The sequence below is a fragment of the Balaenoptera physalus genome (genome assembly GCF_965194825.1).
Source record: "Balaenoptera physalus genome assembly, chromosome: 4".
Taxonomy (NCBI): domain Eukaryota; kingdom Metazoa; phylum Chordata; class Mammalia; order Artiodactyla; family Balaenopteridae; genus Balaenoptera; species Balaenoptera physalus.
Window position 1 is genome coordinate 75,808,916 of NC_138891.1, and position 21,331 is coordinate 75,830,246.

General features: G+C 50.6%; 1 protein-coding gene across 3 annotated transcripts in view; it reads left to right on the forward strand.

Moving 5' to 3' along the window:
• Positions 1-1,664: 1,664 nt before the first annotated feature.
• Positions 1,665-21,331, forward strand: part of HEG1 (heart development protein with EGF like domains 1) — an 83,579-nt gene continuing 63,912 nt past the window's right edge. Inside the window, exon 1 of one of the 3 annotated variants that reach the window (XM_082458490.1) lies at positions 1,665-2,155. In XM_082458490.1, the coding sequence (XP_082314616.1) occupies positions 1,888-2,155 (268 nt within the window). In that variant the 5' untranslated portion in view covers positions 1,665-1,887. The remainder of the gene's footprint in view (positions 2,156-21,331) is intronic. The other 2 variants (XM_082458492.1, XM_082458491.1) reach the window with 2 other exon arrangements.

Genomic DNA, 21,331 nt, shown 5'->3' on the forward strand with positions numbered 1-21,331 from the left:
AGAACCTCTGAACACAGTTTCTTGGCTTATTGGGGTTTGTCTGGCTGCCTCTGGGCAGCTGGGGGCAGTCCTGCCTTGTTAATATGAGAGCAGGATCCCAAGAAGTTGAACTGGGGCCATGAGCGCAAACCAGGTTTCTTACAGGGGTGTTATTGTATGGTACTTTCTTGGAAAGACCTGGAAATTCCATGTGAGAGCACTGGAAAGTTGGGTTTGTTTTGTGGTTCTTTAAAAACAAAACAAAATAAAACCAAATCGTTACTCCTCACTCCACAATTTAAGGTGAGCTTGTACATAGAGAGCATCCTTTATGTTTTCTGCCAAGTGACTCACTTGGACTGAATCACCAGAGTGGGCCTGGGTCCATCTGCAGCTGCCCTGGACACCACAATCTGCTCATTAACCTGAAGGGGAAGTCATGGGGCTCAGAGACAGCAACTGAGAGGAGCAGAGAAATGGGGTGGAGACAGGCCTGAAAGGGAAGTCCACACTCATCGTTTCCCGAGCATCTGGTGGTCAGACATGGTCCCCAGTGGAACTGACGAGATCCCCAAGGAGCTCCAGTATTCATTTCAGTTGAGACTTTATCGGGATTATTGCAAATTCATAATTGTGGGACAGAATTAATGATGCCACATGGTCGTTCACAGATAAATCCCTTAATCTTTGGGTCTAGCTTCAGAATCTTGAGCAAGTTATTCTTTCATTTTGAGCCCTTCTTTCTTCACCTAGAAATGCAGAGGCTTACAGTCTAAAAATTTAGACATTTTATCCTTTATTTACCAAGAAAGTCTGTTTACACGAAATCTTTGAATCTCTCCTCCGAAAGTGTCCATTTAAAATTCAGGGATCTCTGTGCATCCTTCTGTTTAATTTGCGATCTGCAGCCCTTTTCCGGATATGAGTTTGCCCTAGCCCTGCCTGAATTCACAGTTTTCTTTTCCCTGCAGCCTGTTTGGGTGTCCTGGCGGTGACATTTCTGCAGAACTCTGGTGTGAGCCAAAGGCAGTGGTGGGATGGGGATGCGGATGGAATCCGGGCTTGAGAGGGCGCAGGGAGGGGCATAGGATGACTCCCGAGTTGGCTGCAGGGTATAAAGTGTTAGGCTTGGACACCGCCAGCTCAGCCCCAGCCCTGGGGACTGGAGGAGAGGTGGTGGGAGGGGTGGGGGGGTGTCAGATTAGTAAGGGTGGGGGGCAGGGCCCCAGGTTCCACTGCTCTCGCATAGCAAAGCGCTTTGTATGATCTAGGTGGTGCTAATTATGTTCCCCAGCACCTGCTTTTCACCCATGGACTGTGCATTTAAGGAGTTGGGAAATTCTGGTTCCAGATTCGGAAGACTCAGATTTTCTAAATTTTCTGCACATGGCAGGGCAATACTAATTGGGGGCGGGGGGGGAGGGGGCGGCGTGTGTGTGTGTGTGTGTGTGTGTGTGCAATACTAATTGGGGGCGGGGGGGAGGGGGCTGTGTGTGTGTGTGTGTGTGTGTGTGTGTGTGCCCGAGGTTGCCGGCTCCTAGGACCTCCCTCCACGGTCCCAGGCCGGCGCTCGCGGGCCCGGCCCCCGCCCCCTTCCTGCCCTCTCCCCGCCCCGGCCCGGCCGCGCTCGGCCGGTGATGTCAACCCGAGGAGGAGCCGCCCGCCCCGCGACCCGCCCGGGCTAATCAGCATGTAGCGGCGCCGGGGCCGCCTCCGCCGCGCCCGCCCGGCCCTCTGCCTCCCTCCTGCGGCTCCCCACAACTTTTGAGGCGGGGACCGCGCTCGCAGCCTCACTTCGCTCACTTCCCCGGCCCCGGGCAGCACCCGCCGCTCGCTTCCCTCGCACCCGCGCCCGCCCCGCGCCCGCCCCGCGCGCCGGGCATGTGAGCGCGGGCGGGCGCCGCCACCATGGCCTCGCCGCCGCCTCCGCTCCTGCTGCTGCTGCTACCGCTGCTGCTGCTGCTGCCGCCGGCCGCCCCCGGGACGCGGGGCCAGTCGCCCTCCCCGGGAGGCGCAGGGCCGGCGGGGTCGCCCGAGCCCGGCCCCGAGCGCGAGCTGCCGCTGCCCCCGGAGCGCCACGGGCCCGCGCCCCCCGGCCACCGCCAGACGACCCCTGCGCCGGGCGTCGCGACGCGGCCGGGACCCTCGAGCCGGGCACCTGGAGGCAGGAGCGCGGGTGAGTGAGAGCCGGGGACTGGCGCCGCGCGAGCCTCGGGCTGGGGGCGTGGGCGCGCCCGGGGCCGCATCCCCCGCCCTAGGCCCTGGCGCCGCTCGACCCCGGAGGGGGCTCCGCTTCCCCGGGGCGCGCTGGGACCGGGCGGGGGTGTGGGCCGGGCGGGAGGGCAGCGAGCCGGGAGAGTGGTTTCCTAGCCGCTTTCGCGGGTGGCTGGACTTGGGGGTGTGACCATCCTGTTCTCCCCCCATCCCTTTGGAAGAAAACTTATCTTACATGGTGTACCCCGGACCCCATATACACCTACCTTAAAAGAAATACATTTAAAAAAATCCACACCTTCACAAAGCACCTCTCCCACTTCAGAGGTGATAACGTCCGACGGGTCCATTCCCCAATCCCATTCTTTTCCTATAGATACAGAAATGGGCCTCTTCTGGTACAGAGCCTGACTTTCAAATGTAAATAACTGATTTTTTAAAAAGGGTTCTAGCCCTGAGGATATTTGTAAAGGACAAAGGATGTAGTTGGAAACCAAACACTCTGCTGGCTCTCTCTAAAGCAGAGAGACTCCAGGAACTGTGTGGAGGTGGGGCTCCAAGGTGAAGCCTTGCAAGGCAGACGCTGCCACAGGGCTGTCCCCGAGCCTTTCCTCCCCTTTCCTTTCCCCGTGAGCTGCAGCTTCATGCACAGCCCCCGCCTGTCCACTCAGAGGGACCTGCCCTCTCTCCTCCGGACCTTTTTATCCAATTCCTTCTTTGGGTCTGCAAGAAATGCTAAGGACCTAAGGACCGAGTGGAATTCCAACCGTAATACCATTGTGACCTTGGGGATGTCACTTCTTTTGATCTCAGTCTGTCCATCTGTGAAATGGAAGTAATGATCCCTGCTCTTCCCAGCCTCCTGGTGATGATGTGACAAAATGAAAGTAAAAATAAGTGGAAAGTGCTTTGAACAAAGCCAGCAATGCGGTGGTGTAAGCCACTGCCTTCCTGTGAGTGACACAAGGCATATGTTCTCACGGGTTATCCGGAGAAGCCAGGTCGCTTGAAACAGTAGGTATTGTCTTGGAGTTTAGGTGAAGGCTGAGAAGATTTCATCTTTCTAATGGATACTTCATTTAAGTCTCTCATATCACACAAACTTTCCGGGATAGGAATTAGCTTGCTTCATTGCACCTAGGGATGCTTCCTCTAATTAAATAAGAAGAAAGCTTTAAAAAAAAAAAAAAACTCAGATCCTCCAGCAAAAACTCAATTCCACATTCAGTAGTAATCCCGTCATTGCAAATGCCTTGTCCTTGTGAACTTCTCCATCACTGGCACAAGATTGAGACACTGAGGAACTGTAAGGGAAGAGAGAGGAGAAAGAAGCTTCCAGACCTACGAGAGACACAGTCACCATGACTGCAACTCTAGGTGACTTACAGCATCCATCATTTTAAGTTCCACAGGAAGGAATCAAAAACATAAAAGACAATATTTCCTGGCTTTCTCACACTACAAGAGTAACCAAAGAATACTGTGCAGAAATTTGTGTGTCTTCTAAATGGGAAGTGGAGTGCAGGGGATTGAGGCCATCTCAGGAACTAAATGCAGTTTCTCTGGCTGGAAGTCAGGCTTTCTTAGCTGTAGGACCTGATCTTGTTAGTGGAGGGGTGGGAGCGACGCTGACTTGTGGGGGGCCTGGCTGGATGAGGCTGGTAGAGGAGTCTCCCTCCTTCTCTTGTGGCTGAGAATCCCCACACATCATAGAGAGTTAGGTGTTACGGGGAGAGGGACAGTGGAGGCAGTTGGCTTAGGGACTCAGCAGGTAAGAGTTGGGGCTGATCTCCCTTGCTGGTCACAGACACCCCTCCGCCCCGACCGCCATATGTGAGCCACACTTCCTCACAGGTGTGGCAGGTAACTACTAATCTTGGCTTTTGCAACCTTCCCGGTTGCAAAGATTCATTTGGGGAGGTGAGAGCAATGGAGGTTTCAGGTGCGTGAGGCTCTGGAGGAAAGCACTTGAGAGTCCCAGAGAGCAGGTAGGCAGGAGCTGGGGTTGTCCAAAACTTCTCTTACCTAAGAGGCTCTCCCCTGGGACCACCACCCCCTCCCCTGCACTGTGCACAGAGCCCACCCAAGGAGTGTCTGCACTTCACCTGAGCTGAGGCGAGATCTCAGGTAGGATGTTAGGAAGGTGAGATGAGAAAAGAGGAAATTGATTACCTATTGAAAACTTCTAGAAGCTACTAACATGGCTTAGGATTCAGGCAGGACCTGTGCTGCTGTTCTGGTGGCCCACATAACATCACTTAGAGGGAAAAAGAAACAATGAACAAGAAAGTCAGCATCAAGTGATTTCAGTGAGTCCAAGTTTCCTAATAACCTCTGAGATTTTCTCTGGACCCTTTTTGATCGGCCACCATGTATCACAAGGTACAATCAGTTATTTCCCAAGGCAGCCAAGTCTCAACACTGCAGGGGCTTCCGGAAGCCCTCTGGTCCACACAGCGTCCCATGTGGTTATCTGCCCTCTCAGCACCCCTGACAGATGGCCACCCAGGCTCTGCACCAATCTTTTAATGTTTGGGGAGGTGCTTGCTGCTGGTTATGAGCTCTGAGTCTTACAAATAAGGTGCTTCGTTTGATCGTTGGGGAAACTGCCTGTAGCCCCTTGTGTTGCGGAGATGCTGGTGGTCAGTGCTTGGTCCTCATGGCCTGGGCTTCCAAATATGATGTCAACAGCAGGGACCAGAGAATGTCCTTTTCTTCCCTGGGGCCATTTCTAGCCCCAAGTAACCATGCTTGTGTTCTGTCTGTGGGTTGTTTGCCTGCCTTAGACCTTAAGTCCCTGGATGGCAGAACTGCCCCCCTTTGTTTGGCCTTTGTTAAGCTTTTGCACCCACCTGTCACCCGCGGGCTGTTAAGCTAAACTTGTTGCTGGTGTTTCAGCCAGTGGAGGTAGAGAGGATGCCAAGTCCTCGAGGTTTCCTTTTTCTTGCTGTTTTTGTTTTTGTTTTTTTTTAACAACTCAGGGTTTCCGAGCCACAGTTCTGAGTGCTTAAGTTGATATGCTTTGACTTTTGTACTTCTCAGTCCGTGCTTTCCCTGTGAGATCCACAGATGAGCGGGGGTGGGGAGGAGGAGGCCTAAGTCATAATGAAAATCAGTGCAGAAGGAAAGCACTTTCCCACCCAAAGGGGAAATGACGCTAAGGAGCTGAGCAGCCAGACCGAGGAATAATAATCTGAGAAAAATGCAGCTCCCTAGAGGAAAGGAAGCGCTGTGAGCCCAGCCCCTTCTGGGCTGTTACATAGCTGTCCCCTGAATTGCTGTAACTTTGTGGGCCAACTTGTCATTTAGCTTTAGCTGAGGGGGAACCCTTACACAGTGCAGTGAAGACCTGGGCCGGGCAGGAGGCAGCCCCCTGGCACGAGAGGGAGCTTTCCTCCGGGCATGTCCTGGCCGAGGCTGGCGGCGGTGGTGGTGGGGATTTCTGAGAAGCCCTCTTGCTTTGATGGAGGGTGCCCCAAATAGAGGGAGGGATGTGGGGAAAGGGACTCACCCTGGCCCGTGTGTGTTTAAAAGCCAGGTCCTTTTAACTTCATGCTTGCAAATGCTGAACAGCTATTTCCTGCCCGAGAGCTGAATGGTGTGGGTAGGGTGAGAACGAAAGGTGTTTGCTGCCCAGCCAGCCAGTTACTGCACCCCTAGTCCTGGACAGCTGGGGAAGGAGCCTCTGCCCTCCCAGTGATCCCCTCTGCCTTCCAGCAGCCCTGCCCAGCTGGCTGAAAACGGTGTTCTCAGAACTGGCCTGTTGTCTCAGAGCTGCTCAGAAAGAAAGCAAAGCACAGATGGCAGTTGAAGTTTCTGAGCCCTTAGTGCCTCCTTCAGTGGCTGCCCTCTGTCCCCACCCCCTTTTGTGTGAACGGGAGGTTTCAGCTGCAATAAACGTGCCCCCCTTCAAGAATCCTAAGGAAGGAAGCAACAAGGAAGGAGATCAGTTTTGCTCCCTCTTTGGCTTCTAGCCTTTGAGCACCTGTGTGGTTGGAACTTATTCCTCGTCCCATTTAACCCTCAGAACAACCCTGTGAGGGATATTACTGACCTTTTACAGTCGTGGAAACTGAAGCCTGGTGATGTTAGATCAGACAGTAAATGGAGAAGGAGGAATTTAAATCGATTTGACCAAATCCGTTTGCTCTTTCCACAATATCATGCAGCCTCGGTTTTCTCATGGGTTAAATGGGGTGAGAGTTGCCTAGATCGCTAAGATCCTCTCCAGTGCATCGTTCCCTCTTCCTCTCTTCCTCGGATCCTTGCTCTTGCCCTTTTTTCGAGAGTAAGGACTAGGATTGGAATGAGAGACAGAACAAGGAGATGGCAGCAGTAGTGGGGACAACCTGCAGAGTAGAGATCTAATAGAAGATGGGACTGCAAGTCTTTCTACATGTGTAAGATGGTATTTTATTTGGAGATTGTGAATTATGCCCTGTTTCTATGCCAATCTATAAGGTTATTGATGCCAGAGGTAGCTACATTCATTAGCAACCAAACTGAAATGAATTGGTGATGTTCTCAGTGGGCTCTCCTGGGAACAGGGCTGGTATTCTGAGGAAGTGTTATGAGTACTTCTTCAGTAGGAGGAGACGTCAAATGGTACCCTATTCAGAGGCTGTAAAATTGTTTTCTTTTTAACTTCTATGCCCTCTTCTACCCACTCATCGTGCATCTCGAGTAGATAGAAACGCAGATGTTTCTGTCCTGTCTTCTCTCTCTTCTTTTGTTGGAGTGTGGTACATGGCTCCGTCTGCATCGCGTTTGACTGATCTGTAAATCAGAAAATCTGTACAGAGCTCTTTCTCTGTGAGAGGAGCTGTGCCAGGTGATAGGGAGGGTGAGGTGCAAGCCTGCCGCGCCCCCGGCGAACATGCAGTCTTGTTGGAGCATGAGATCCAAATGTCTAAAAAGTGAAATGATGATGCACGAGTGATTCATCGGTGAAGAAGTGTCACGAGATCATACTGACCCAAGGAATGGCGTGGCTGGAGATGGGCTGCAGCACGCAGAGATGGAGAGACGGATGGGGCCGGCAGCCCCGGGAGACATGTTGGGGAGAAGGAGAGAGTTGTTTGGATGTGGATAGACAGAGAGGCGGGTATTGACATCAGCAAAATCCCAAATACTGAAACGCTCAGGATATTTTAAATGCAGGTTAACAGCCAGGAAGGTGGGGGGAGAGGACTTGGGGAGACTAGGTAGGCTCCAGCATAATGGGAGTCATTAGACGAGACTAGAAAGGAGGATTGGGTCAGATTGGGAAGGCATCCGTGTTTGTCTCATCCGTGTTGAGGAGCCCCTGAGGGCTCATGAGAAAGGAGCAGTATCGTTTTCTTGTTCGGTGTTCAGTGTGCTTGATGCCGGAGCCCCATGGATGAATCACATACAGATCTGCCCTTACTACAGCCCAGCAGTAATTTCAGAGGTATCAGAGTGCTGGTGGGCAGTATATCGACACTCTGGGAGGAAAAGGGTGAAAACAGAGCAGGACGAGAACGTAGGGGAGCGGAAATTGAAAGGGAGCGATGCAGGGGCCCAGGCAGGAGGACCCGGTGACCGCCTGGCTGCAGGGACGATGGGGCACGGTGGATGGAGAGGAGCTGGTTTGCGTCAGGTGAGGTGCCTTCACCGTAAAGACTGCAGCCTGTCCCAGTGAAGCCAGTTGAGAATGCAGAACCGAACTCGGACGAGGTCAGGGCTGATTCAGGGCCTGGAGGGTGAGCCCCAGCAGCAGGGAACGTCACGGGAGAAGAGGCAGCCAGCTCTGACCGGGTGGAGAACATCCAGCATAGATGGTGGGGAAGAAGCAGTGCCAGGCAGGGGGTCAGGCCGGCCTGAGGGTGCCGTGAGGGCCTGGCAGCTCGGGGGCTGGCTGTGGGTGCGCAGGTGATTGGAGTTAGTGCACAGTGTATGCATAAAAGGCAATAGTCTTAGGGGCAGGACAGGAATAAAGATGCAGACGTAGAGAATGGACTTGAGGACACGGGGAGGGGGAAGGGTAAGCTGGGACGAAGTGAGAGAGGGGCATGGACATATATACACTCCCAAATGTAAAATAGATAGCTAGTGGGAAGCAGCCGTATAGCACAGGGAGATCAGCTCCGTGCTTTGTGACCATCTAGAGGGGTGGGATAGGGAGGGTGGGAGGGAGGGAGACGCAAGAGGGAGGAGATATGGGGATGTATGTATACATATAGCTGATTCACTTTGTTATACAGCAGAAACTAACACAACAATGTAAAGCAATTATACTCCAATAAAGATGTTAAAAAAAAAGGCGATGGTTTGTGAAGGAACGTGTAAGCTAAGGTGTATCTGCTGGGTCTTGTCTCAGCTGGGTACTGTCCCAGTTGAAAGGAAAGGGGGATGGGGAGAATGAGGCTGAGGGCAGGCCCCTGGCTTTCATTCTGAGAATTCGGGGGAGCCTTTAGGAGAGCAGGAAGGAGCCTGTTTACCGTGTGGGAGACGGCAGATGTTGGTCTCCCTGGGCAAAGTTTAACAGTGACGTGAAAGAGGAAGAAAGTCAGAGACCTAGAACCCTTGATTCCCACCCCCAAACCCATTGTTGACGCCCAGATCCTCCCATGTCAGGAGTTGGCAACACCACCCACCTAGTTACTTAAAGGAGAAGCCTAAAAGCCACCCTCCATGCTTTTTGTCCTCACCCTCTACATCTTTGTGTGTGTGTGTATGTGTGGTTACTCCAGTTGCTTCTGTTTCCAGAATATATCCCGAATCTGCCCTCTTCATCTCCGCTGCTCTCTTCTGTTCTCCTTGCATCCACTCATGGTCTCCCTCTACTTCATGCTCACAGGAGCCAGAGTGATCTTCTTAAAATGTAATTCAGGTCACCTCACTCTTGGGCTGAACACCCTCCGACGGCTGTGCCGTTGTGCTGAGATAAAATCACACGAGGTCCGCAGGTCTGACCCTGTTAGCTCTCTGGCCTCTTCTCACTCCACTCCCCGTCCTAACCCACCAGACTGTTGTTTCTACATGCCCAGCTCCTTCCTGTCCTGGAGACGAGGCACAGGGTGTCCCCGGGCTGTAGTGGAACCAGCCTTGCCGGCAGAGGGAGCAGCCAGTGCAAATGCCCCAAGGCTGGAACGAGCTTGCAGGTTTCAGGATGGAGAGAAGGAAGGCCACGGTGACTGGGTCATGTGGGACCAGGAGAAGGCGGTGAGGAGGGCAGACTGTCTTCTAGGCCCCAGGAGGGGTGTTAAGCAGAGGAGTGATGTGGAGAATAGACTGCGGGAAGCCAGGGCTAGTTGAGGGCCTGACACGTGGTGAGTACTCATGGATTTGTGGAGTAAATGATTGCTTCAGATGTGAGAGTGGGAGGCGGGAAGAGGGACGCACGCTTGCAGTACTGTCTCTGTGACAGAGCTGTCCTCACGTTCCTGGATCAGCAAAGCACAGGGTCGGCAAGCCAACACCTCCCCCCTGCTTTACCCCCACCCCCGTGCAGTGGGACAGTGGACTGGACAGTCTTCTCCAGGGGAGGGAGAGGGCAGAGGGGCTGCTGGTGGAGCAGAGAGGCCTGCATCCTTGCTGTGGGGTGGGGTGCGGTCGGGGTCCGTGGCTGGGGAGCTGCTGCGGCGGGATCTCTGGAGACAAGGGTTTGGCTGCACGTTTCGGGAGTGTCCGCCTTTTGCTTATGGTGTTGCCGCTTCCCTTGTTGGCCCAGGAGCTGTCAGAGGGTGAGGATGCTTCTCCCTCATCAGGCAGGGGCCCCTCCTCCCTGACGTTTGTTTCCCCTGCCAGAGCAGGGACCCTCAGGCCAGAGATGCCTGGCTTGCCGTCCGTCAACAGTGAGGCCATGAGGTGACATTTTTAACTTAGGCTCAGGATAAAGTGCTAACATTCGGTACTTCCAAGCTGCATGCTTGTCTTTCCTTTTTAAATGTTTTTTTTTTCCTCATTATAAGAGTTAATATATGTTTATCATATACCATTTGGAAGTTATAGAGAAGTAAAAGCAACAAATAAATTATCACCTATATTCCAACTACTAAAAGTGTATTAAAATATTAGCAATTGTTATTATTTCTCATTTACATGGAATATAAAGTTATCTAACTATATCTGTCTATCCATTTATCTAGCTACATATCAATCCATGTGTATAGCTGTATGAAAATCCAGACTAGATATTATTCCACTATATGGTAACTTTTTTCTAGCTATTTCTTTATTGGATATGTAGACTGTTTTCAGTTTTTCATTGTCATAAATAATGCTGTGACTAAATATCTTTGTGCAAAGATTTTTGCATTTATATCTGATTATTTGCTGCATGTTAATTCCTGGATGTGGACAATTTTAAGATCCTTGGCAGTACTACCAAATGGCCCCTTTGAATTGTACCAAATTATACTTTCACCAGCAAGTTGAGGAGAAGATGTTTCTGTGGGTGACTGACTGTGCAGGGCATCTGACAAGCAGGACGTTTGGTGGACGCTGCTGAGGGAAGTGGGTCCCTCCAGAGCAGGCTGGCAAGCTGTCCACCGCGCTCTGTCCAGGGAGCCTGCATCTGGGAAGGGAGGTAGCCTAGCACAGTGCCTTGGCTAAGTGACCAGGCGGAAGGGAAATACAGTATTTTAGAAGGAACTAGAATACAGAATTGGGGATGGGGCAAGAGAATGCCACAGGGACTTTGCATCTTTCTAAATTAGAGTCATTTCATTGGCAATAATTGATCCCTTAAATTGTGGAGTACTGGGCAAAATTAGTGTTTTGGTTGGGGTCTATAAGAGCACTTTGAGAATTCTCTTTACGTTCAGAAAATCCTACATCCTCAGGATTAGAAAGGACCTTAGAAGATCCATCTTTATTCATTAAATGATAGGCTTATGTCCAAAACAAGGAGGAAAAAGAAGACTCTCCATTTCGTTTTAGGGCTCTCGCTCTTTTGCCTCATCTACCCTGGTTGATTTCCAGCCAGAGTCAGTAATTTCACTTTGTGCTCAGAAACTTCTGGTCTCTTTGTTCAGGGTGCGATGCAAGATGTGAGGTCCCCTTAGATTGGGAGATTATCTGACAAATCCAGATGCATCCAACGAATGATGTGATGGCTGCAGCTCATAGACATAGGTATTCCTGGAAAGGTTCTAGAAACCGGTGAAGCAGTTTCACAACCATCACAGTGACAGAGCTGTAGTTGGGGGTAGAAATGGTGCTCCAGCAACTGGAGTGGCTAGAGGCGAAAACTGGTCCAAAAGGTCCGGGGTCAAGTTTTGGCTCTGCCACTTAGTCACCATGTGACTTTGGGCATATCACTTCCCCCTGGGCCTCCATTTCTTTATGAAATGATGGTCCATCCCATGCTAAAAGCTCCCTTTCTGAGAGGGCCCATCTTTATCCTGTGAACACCTCTCGACTTCCCTGATGCTGGTATAAAATGTGAGAGGGTTCAACACCAGGCTCCTTAGCTTGAGGTCCGGGAGCTTTCAGAGCCTGTGTGAGGGACAGGGAAGGACCGCACGGTGGCTCTGAATGTGCGCTTGTGAGCCCACTAGACCTGCAGCTCCTTGGGAGGAAGCAGTAGATTTTATCCCTCTTTGTGCCCTAGCGCCCAGCACACGCCCTATCCAGCCTGCGGCCACCACTGCCCGGGTCCTACTGCAGAAGCACCTTCACCGCCACGTGGTCGAGGGCTCCTGGTATAAGATCTCTTAAGGAGCCGGCTAGGCTACAGAGGCTGTTCAAAATACACACATTGTTTTTGAGCTATATTTTGGTTTGGGGGACGTGAACTTCATGCCATGTGAGTGTGTGAGGAAAGCTGGCAGGTCAGATGGTGTAGGAAGCGGGCAAGGCTCTGTGTTCCCAGTTCCTGGAGTTGTTGGGAGCGCTGGAGGGGAGGCTCTCAACTCACTGGAGACCCTGAATAACAGCAGACCCCGCCTCCCTGGGCTGGGAGGGAGCTGGGCTGCTGGAGGCAAGGAGATGGATTTGATGAGTTTGACAAGTTTCTGCTCGATGTCTTTGGTAAGTTGGGAGACGAAGACCGGGGAGGAAGATGGGTGACGAGAAGAGGGCAGAGGCCAAGGTCAAGCTCTCCAGCTGGCCCTGCGCCATCCTGGGCGTCTGAACTGAGGCGGTCGTGTTGGAGGACGGAGTCGCAAGGATACGGAAGAGGGACACCCGGTTGTAATCTGGTGGGATTTTTGTTCTTTGGGAAAGGTCGTGACTAGTGATTACCATATGTTAGGCTAGTATTGAAAACCACTCCATTTTCCTTCCCCGGGTGGTAGAAGGAGATGGAAGCAGCTTCAGTGTGGGGATGAGTGTCACTCCTGTAGCCTCTGGGGCCACCAGGACGTTCGTTGATGCCATGGGTGAGACTTTCTGGGATCATCTTGCGCCGGGTGTGGATGAGAGCCCTCCTGGCTTTGCAGTCACAGACCTGGGGAGGTCCTGGCTGGGGGGTCAGATAGCCTCAGTCCAAACCCTAACAGCGCCACTGGCCAGCTGTGGGACCCTGGTAGGTTATTCAGCCTCTTTGCGCCTTCAGGTTCTCATCTGTCAAATGGGCTATTAATAGGCCCCTGCTCAGGGAATATAGTGTCGTAATCCCCTGTGGAGCAGATTGCGAGGTGCCTGGGCAGGAGAGCTCTATAAATACTGGCCACAATGACTCTCCTGAAACCAGTGTCTATTAATACTGACCATTGTATTGGTGACAACGCACCCTTCACCTCCAGGCTCATTGGCCAGGGGACAAGTTCTGAATGCAAAGGGCTCAAGGCCACCTTCCAAGGACCTCTGTTACCTAGTCCGCTCTTACCCTGGACCCCTGCCAACTTCACCTGTGGTCTTCTAGAACTCTCTCTCTCTCCTTAGCTTCAGAGAAAAGAGCAAGATTTGAAGTCAGAAAAACTCAGTGCCACAGCCCTTGCCTATAATCATCTGAGGAGACCCAGTTAACACACGTGAAGCAATTAGGATTCAACAAAAACAGAATATGAGGTATATGTGACTCCAAAAAAATAAGCCTTTGAAAATCAGTCATAGTTGGACCTCTATGGCCAATGAGTGTTCTCCTCCAGGTCAGAACCTCTGGAGGTTATTGACACGCCTCCAAAGTGTTTGAAGGAGTTGGGAGCTACCTTTAGAACCAGTGTGTGGGGCACAAGCGACTCACTGCTGAACTTTTGCAGTTAAACCTCCTCCTGGATCCAAAATGGGTTCACCCATTTTGATTGCCTTCATCAGTCACTAGATTGGGCTTTGAATTTGTGTCTGTGTCCAAAATAATCTAAACGCCTTATCAAAGGATGAAAAAATTGTCGTTATCCAGGAAACTCAAGAGAATAATATTCTGCAGGCTCTATTGAAAATTAGAGATTTTTAGAAAACAGCTCGAGCAATGACAGCATTGTTGGAATAAGTGTGGTCTTGATGGGACCTCCTTGAAGGGGATCAGACTCACTGGGTAGGTGAATTCTTGTGGTTTGCTAGGAATTATTTATAGTATAGTTGTGCCTTGTGGTAATGGAATGCCGCTGGCAGAGCTGGGAAGACAGATGCCAGTGGTGGCTCAAGGGCTCTGACGGGGTCAGAGGACTTCTGCTCTTAACCCCTTTGCTTTCTAGGTATGTGGCACTGGGCAGCTGCCTAACATCTCTGGGTCTTCCTTTCCTTATGTTAAAAATGAAGATGATAATGTCTATTCTGCTTCCTTAGCAAGGCTTTTGAGGAGAAGCAGATATAATTATGACTGTGAAAACATGTTTAAATGTAGACATAGCAAGTAATGAGTTATAATACAATGAACTGACTGTGACCTTGGGCAAGCCGTTTCATCTCTGAGCCAACTTCCATATCTGTAAAATGGAGAGGATAATACCCGTTGTGTCCACCTCACAGTGTTGTTGTAGGGGTGACATGAATCAATCCACATGGACGAGCTTTGTAAACACGCGTGTGCCGTGTATGGGTTAGTCATGAATGCTTCCCTGGAACACATCGGGCAGTGTCATTACTCTAAGTGAGGTGGGGCTCTATGGAGAAGGTAGATGCAGGAGGTGAGAAGAAAGTGGGAGAACATTCTAGGAAATCTCAGTGGCCTTTTTCAAGCCTCCTTCTCTTTGTCCTCTCAGCTGGCACTGGCTAAATAGCTCCTTCCCATCTCTGCCCCTCCCACCAAATGGGATGTTCCTCACAGCTCTGCCCTTGGCCTTGTCCCTCCAACTCAGTGAAGTGAACATTTATTGAGCATCTCCTGTGAGCCACAGTCTCTCATAAGGGACACAGAAATGGGATCATATAAGTTATAATTGTATAACAAGGTAAAACAGTGGTGTTGAGGGAGAGAGTTGTCTCTGGGAAGGCTTCCTGGAGGTGGTGGCCTCTGAGCTGGGTGTGAGAAATGAGTCACATTGTGCCAGAAGGCCAAGGGGAAGGAAGCAGGGCACTCTAGGTAGGAGGACTGCAGGAAGGAAGGCATGGAGGGAAGACAGCAGGGCTTCACCTATTTTCTCTGAGGGGGAGATCCTCCTCTTTCTTCTCTGCAGAAATCCAGTTCCAAGCCTTCAGCCACCAGTCAGACGTTGACACATTCGTTTATCCTGCTTCACTTTCAACAGCACAGATAGTGGTTATAAACGCAGACATGTCGCCCTTTCCTCCCCTAGACCCGACCACCCTTTGCCTGATAATGGTCCTGTTAATCTCTCCGTTGCACATTCAAAACCTCCATCATCTTTGTCTCATTGCCTTTTCTCACTCACAGGTAATAAGTGTGGACTCTTCCCTCCCTTCTTTCCTCCCATCCTCACTTCCTTTCTTCCTTCCACCTCCTAAATCCCATCACTTGTTAATCAGATGGAATTAAGTACACGTAATTCCATTTGGACAGTGGGCGACCTAGGCTGTCAAGGTGTGTTACCCCATTTGGGTTGTGAAGCCGCAGTGTGGACCCTGGAGTCCCTTGGAGGTCATCCTGGAAGCACACCAGGAGGTCCTCCTCAGCCCTTCCCTGCTTTCTCTTTCAGAAGCTGTCTTTGTTTTGCTCCTTCCTTTCCTATCCTTCATTCTTTATTTCTGTCTTTTTAAATTGGTCTTTGGAGTCAGACAGACCTGGGTTGATACCAAGTGCTACTATTTGCTGTGCAACCTTGGCCAATTTACTTATCTCACTATACCTCAGTGTCCTTATCAGAAAATAGGGATAATAATGGTGCCTACCTCCCAGGATTGCCAAGAGGATTAACTGGGACAGTCCCTGTGAAATGCTGAGCGCGTGTCTGCAGGGAGCAAGTGCTCCCCTCATTTGGGCTGCCATAATAATAGCCAATCATGACCCTACTCTGGTGGGCATCTTTGTAAAAAACCTTTATTTCTCCCTCCCTCTGTAAATTTCTCCCTTTTGTTTTATTTCTCTTTCCAGCCCCCTTCCTGTCTTCCTTTCTTCTCCCTCTATTTTATCTTTTCTCTTCACTGTCTATGGCATACAACTGATTTTTTTAATATTGGTTATGATTGAATCGAGTGTCATGTTTCCCAATCTTAATTTTAAAAGTGTCATGTTTCCCAATCTTAATTTTAAAAGGCTATCAGTAAACCTTTAATGTATCTTCTGAAATAGATTTTACTTAAACCCCTGCGGGCTCCTGGCGTTGCCACGCTGAGCCCCCCACCCCACCCCCGACCCCCATCCCCCATCCCCCATCCCTTGAGAGGCAGTGACCTTGGCGACCACCTTCCTCCCCTTCCCCAGTCCAGGCCTCAACATCTGTCCAATGTGTACATTTTCTAATGCTGTAAACTTTCCAGACAAATGATGCTTCTCTGGTTTCCTTAAAGTCCTGGGCCACTTCTCACAAGTCAGTGGAGTAAATGGACCCCAGAACGTGTAAAGGCACCGGCGTCTGGCTCAGTTCGCCCGCCGCCCCGGTAGCGGCGCTTCCTGCCCCCTTCCCACGCCTCTCCCCCTTCCTCCTCGGAACCAGGATGTTTTCCTTGCCTCTTTATTGTTTCACTAACCTGGCAGGCCTCCTTTGGTGGAGCCCTGCCACCAGGCTTCCTCTCTGGGTGTGAGCGAATGTCAGGGTGACCTCGCGGGAGGCAGGGAGGCTGGCTCCCCGGGCTGCCCCCCAACCCCAACCTTCGCCTCTGGCGCCGCTTGCTTCGGCCTCTTTCTCAAAACTGCCTCTCTGCTAAGGAGCCTCTTCTTCAGCCCCTCCATGGGTGTTTATTTTTCAGAGGGTAAGAGGGGCAAAGAAAACCGAGGCACAAGGTATAGGCCCCCCAAAGAAAGCCTTTTTGTTTACTTATTTAATTGAATGGGAATCTTCTGACCTTTGACCCTAGGGCTGTTTCTCAAGGTCTTTTTTTCCCCTTAAACCTATAGAATTATTTTTAAAGCAAGGAGCATGAGGTCACACCAAGGTCCTTCATCTTTCATTCCTGCCTGGATAGGCAGCCTCTTTCCTTAGTGCCCCTGAGGCCGCCTCAGGGCTGATTCCCTTTCTGGAAGCCTGACCCCAGACCCAGGGGCTCCAGGTCAGCCGACTCTGGGTCACGGCTCAGCCTTTGTCCTGGAGGATGGTCATCTGGACAAAAGCTGACTCTCTCACGGGGAGGGGAGGATAACGTGCCTTGTAAACTTCATGCTTTTCACTACGAGGGGCTGTTCCAGGGGAATCTTTTTAAAAATCACATCATCGGAGTTTAAGTCCAAACACTTCTCAATGTGTATGTTTTTTCTTGGGGCCGCTCCTCTCAGGGTAAGAACAAGGAAGGAAACGAAACTCCCCGAGAGCCCTGGACAGTCCAGATCGAGAGCTGAGTCTTTTGTTCACACAAACTCATTTGGCTCCTAAATGTCCTCCACCCAGAATCATTACATCCGCAGCAGCGTTTCAAAACACTGCCCAGAGTGGCCGAGCTGAGTAGGCGGCTGCCTTTCTGGTGAGATTGCAGCCACCCTCCCCCCAAGCGCCCAAGGTTCCTGCCTGCCCCAAAATATCCTGCCGCTGGCCATCTGGCCTGAAATCCCCCTCATTTGGAGGATTCCTGGGGTGCAGACAGTGAGGCCGTGAGGGCTCTGCTATGGAAGGCCGGGGATATTTGGAGGAGGGGGCGGCAGCTGGGGGAGGGAGGATGGGATTCTGGTCTTAGCGCTGCGCCTTCCAGACTCCCTGGGCGCCCCCTCTGCCTTGCTGGGCCACTTCCTTCGCTCCAGCAGCATCATAGGGATTTATTTCCATGGTTCAGCTCTCTTGGAAGCAGGAAGCTCCCTGGAGCAGATTCCACCATGTCTTGTGTGTGGTTGATGCTCAGTAAATGTATTTTTTATTGCGGTAAAATATATGTAACGTAACATTTACCATTTTTACTACTTTAAGTGTACAGTTCACTGGCATTGATTACATTCACAATGTTATACAAGCATCACCACCACCCATTTCCAGAACTTTTTCATTTTCCAAATAGAAACTCATTAAGTAATAATTCCCCATTCCTCCCTCCCTCCGGCCCCTGCTAACCTCTATTCTACTTTCTGTCTCTATGACTTTACCTATTCTAGGTACCTCAGATAAGTGGAATTATGTAATATTTTTCCTTTTGCGTTTGGCTCACTTCACTTACCATAATGTTTTCAAGGTTCACCCATGTTGTAACATGTGTCGGAATTTCCTTCCCTTGTAAGGCTGAATAATATTCCATTGTATGCATATACCACATTTTGTTTATCCATCTACCCGTTGACGGGCACTTGGGTTGCTTCCACCTTTTGGCTATTGTGAATAATGCTGCTATGAACATGGGTATACAAGTATCTGATTCCCTGCTGTCAGTTCTTTTGTATATATGCCTAGCAGTGGAATTGCCGGAACATCTGGTAATTTTATGTCTCAGTTTTTGAGGAACCACCAAAATGTTTTCCACAGTAACTGCATCATTTTATATTCCCACCAGCAAAGCACTAAGGTTCCAATTTCTCCACATCCTTGCTAACACTACTTATTTTTCATTTTTTTGATAATAGCTATCCTAATGAGTGTGAAAGTGAACATTTAAAAAAATTTATAAATGCCACTCACTGACCACATTGTGGATTTGGAACTGTTACTACCCCTTTGGGCCCCAGTCCTGTCATGTGAGGGTCAGAGTAGTTGGTTGCTGGGGTCCCTAAGGACAGAGGTCGCCTCTGGAGAGGGATGGGGGCACCACAGACCACCCAGCCGATTTCCCAGCTCTGCCCAGAATGAATGATGCAAAGCCCTGTGGGTGCTAGCTAGCGAAGCAGGCCACACACCATACGTTAGTTTGGAAAGAGCTGGCTGAACTTCTCTCTTGGTCCATACTGGTGTCCATGTGTGTGTGTTAATTAGGAAGGGCACTGGAATGAAAGAGCTGGCCTCTAGTCTCTGCTCTGCCACTTATTTTCTGGGTTATTCTGGGCAAGTGACCTCAGTACTGAGCCTCACTCAGTTTTTTCTTCTATAAAATGGGGCAAGAATTCCTAGCCTACCTGCCACGCAGAATGTCAGGATCTAACAGGATAACTTAGCCCCCCCCCCCCGAAATTATCCTGTAAAAAGTGCTTTGCAGATTGTGAACGTGTGGGATTTCTTCAGTTCCTCTCTGAGAAGAGGAGCCTACTTTCCTTCTCCCTTAAAGCTCCTGTGAACAGTACCTTCCTCCTCTTGTGGTTTCCACATCCGTCACACCAGAGGGATTAAAAAGAAAGGGGGGGGGGGTTACAGTCTCTCTTTTTAAAGTCTTTTTTCTTCCCTCTCTGTGTGAGCAATTGAATTTTAGGAAAATCTTTTAAAATTACAAAGAAACCTGCGATCATAGTTCTAAGATACAACCGTGCAGATCCAAGGCACCCAGCTCCACAGCACTCTGGAGAGTGTTTCCCAAGTCAAGGATCCCAGGAAAGCTCCAAGGGGTGGGGGGACAGGAATAGGGAATTCCGCACCTAGGGGTCAGTGTCTTACTGACCTTCTAGAACCTCTCCCTCGTGAACCTTAACCCCTAGCCATCTGACCTTCATCTTCCATCTTCCAAACGACACTCGGGAAAGTCCTGGGGGCTTTGGTTGACTCATCTCTGGACTTTTTGCAGGCCTGGTGTGCACGGCCTCTCTCTGCTGTATCTCCGCATGCACAGCCTTCCTGACTCCTACTTTTAATGTCATCCTATCCTTCCCTCGTCATCCGTGTGTCTTTCACTGGCTCTTGTCCTCCCGCCCAATTCAAGTTTTCCCCTCAATTCAGTCCTTGACCCCGACTTTCCCCTTCATCTGCCACCTCTTTGTCCTTCCTCCTGATCAATAGCCCACATCTTAACTACCCGTCAGACATTTCCACCTGGGAGTTATAATATCACCCCAAACTTCATATTTTGAAAACAGACTTTTCTTCTCCCATAAATTCATTCTCCATCCAGGCACTACTTCTTTGTTATCATTCTTTTCATTACCAGTGAAATTCATCTCTGAGTTAGAAGCTAATTTAGAAGTCCTCTTGATCAGTCTTCCAGCTAATAACATGCAGCTGCTGTCAAGCCAAGTCTGTCCGATTCCAAAGCCCACGTGATAGGCACCATCTCGTTCCTCTTAGAGACAGGGAGTGCAGTTGGTTTTAAGGCTGAAGTTTGGAGGCTGGTGAGACTTTCTTTGGCCCTGCTCATTGGTTAGTGCCTTGGAGGCCCCGTGTCACCGAATAAGTGGGGATGTGATGGAAGGGGACCTGGATTCAGATTCTTTTCTCTCTGCTGTTGAGCCTGTGACCTTGAACAATCAATCTTTCTGCCCCTCAGTCTCTCCATGTACCATGACACCTACTTGACCAGCTGTCATGTGCATCAAATGAGATAACACAGGTGAAAACACTTAGCACTGGGTAGTGAGATCTGAATCTCAATGGAGGGAAACGAAAATAAAGCGCTTGTGCTTCAACACTGTGCCCCAGAAGCGAGAGTGTAGCTGGCAGCATTTGACATGGGGCCACCGCAGCGGTAGATGGTACAGCATGGGGGCGGCCGGGCCGCCGGGAAGAAATTGCCTCTTTGGATGACAGCACACTCCCCGCAAACACCCACTACACTGCTCGGGAACAATGCAAGCTGAAAAACCCCAAATCATGGGGTGGGTGGCGAGGAGTTGACTCTGTAGCAGCTGCTAATTAGGAAATCCTCCTGGGCCGTGCTGGCATCCCTGATGTTGCTGGTTCACAAACAGATGTTTTGGAACATTAAGACATTACAGAAGTGGAAGTTGTCAACTTGGAAAAAAAAAAAAAACAGGCAAAGCAGTAAAACTCTCGTTAATTTAATCTCCATTCATGGTACGAGGGAAAGTGATGGCCTGACACAGGGGGCTGAGTGCAGAGGGAAGGATGGTATTTCCAGCTCAAAAGACACCTGGGAAATTGGGACATCTAAACTCCAGTATGAGGCTGGTCGGTGTGGCTCAGTTGCCACGGGATGTGCGTGGGGCTTGAGCAATCGCCTCTGACCCTCTGGGGAGAGGGATGGATGAGGTGACGAGTCCCAGCCTCCCCTGAGCCTCGGGACGCCCCTTCCTTCCCCCAAGGCTGCCCCTGAGTGTCTGGTGGCACACAGCCTCTTCTCCTCACTGCCCGGCTGGCCCAGGCTCCACAGCCTGAGGCATACCTTCTCCTCTCTCGAGGGCCAATTTCTCTTCTCCACAAAGAGGAAGAGCAGGTTCCCCGATAACCTTCCCCTGCATGTGGTAGGTCCCTGTCCAGTCCTGTGCACTTTACTCTGAATTGCTCTCCCCCTCAGGGTTTACACCTGCGCTGAATAGGAAGCCACACCACAGACAAAATTCAACCACAGGAGCCCTAAACAACTCAGGGCTTCTGCAAGGACTCGTCCTTGGACTTAAGTAAATATTTTAGTGTTTGACTCATTGTTCTTCCTGAGATACAGCCTGGAATGGTGTAAAGCACTTGATGTTCACAATCAAACAAGACCTTGAACGGCAGAGAGTGTGGCCTGGGGTGCTGCCTGCCCCAGCCTGCATGGTTTGTTAATCCCTTTTCTGAGGAACGGTTCATATGCAATCAAAGGAGTGGAGGCACATCCAGAGCTAAACAGGGGGCAGTGGGATACTGTTCTTTTGGAATACCAGGCCAGTGACATCAGGGGC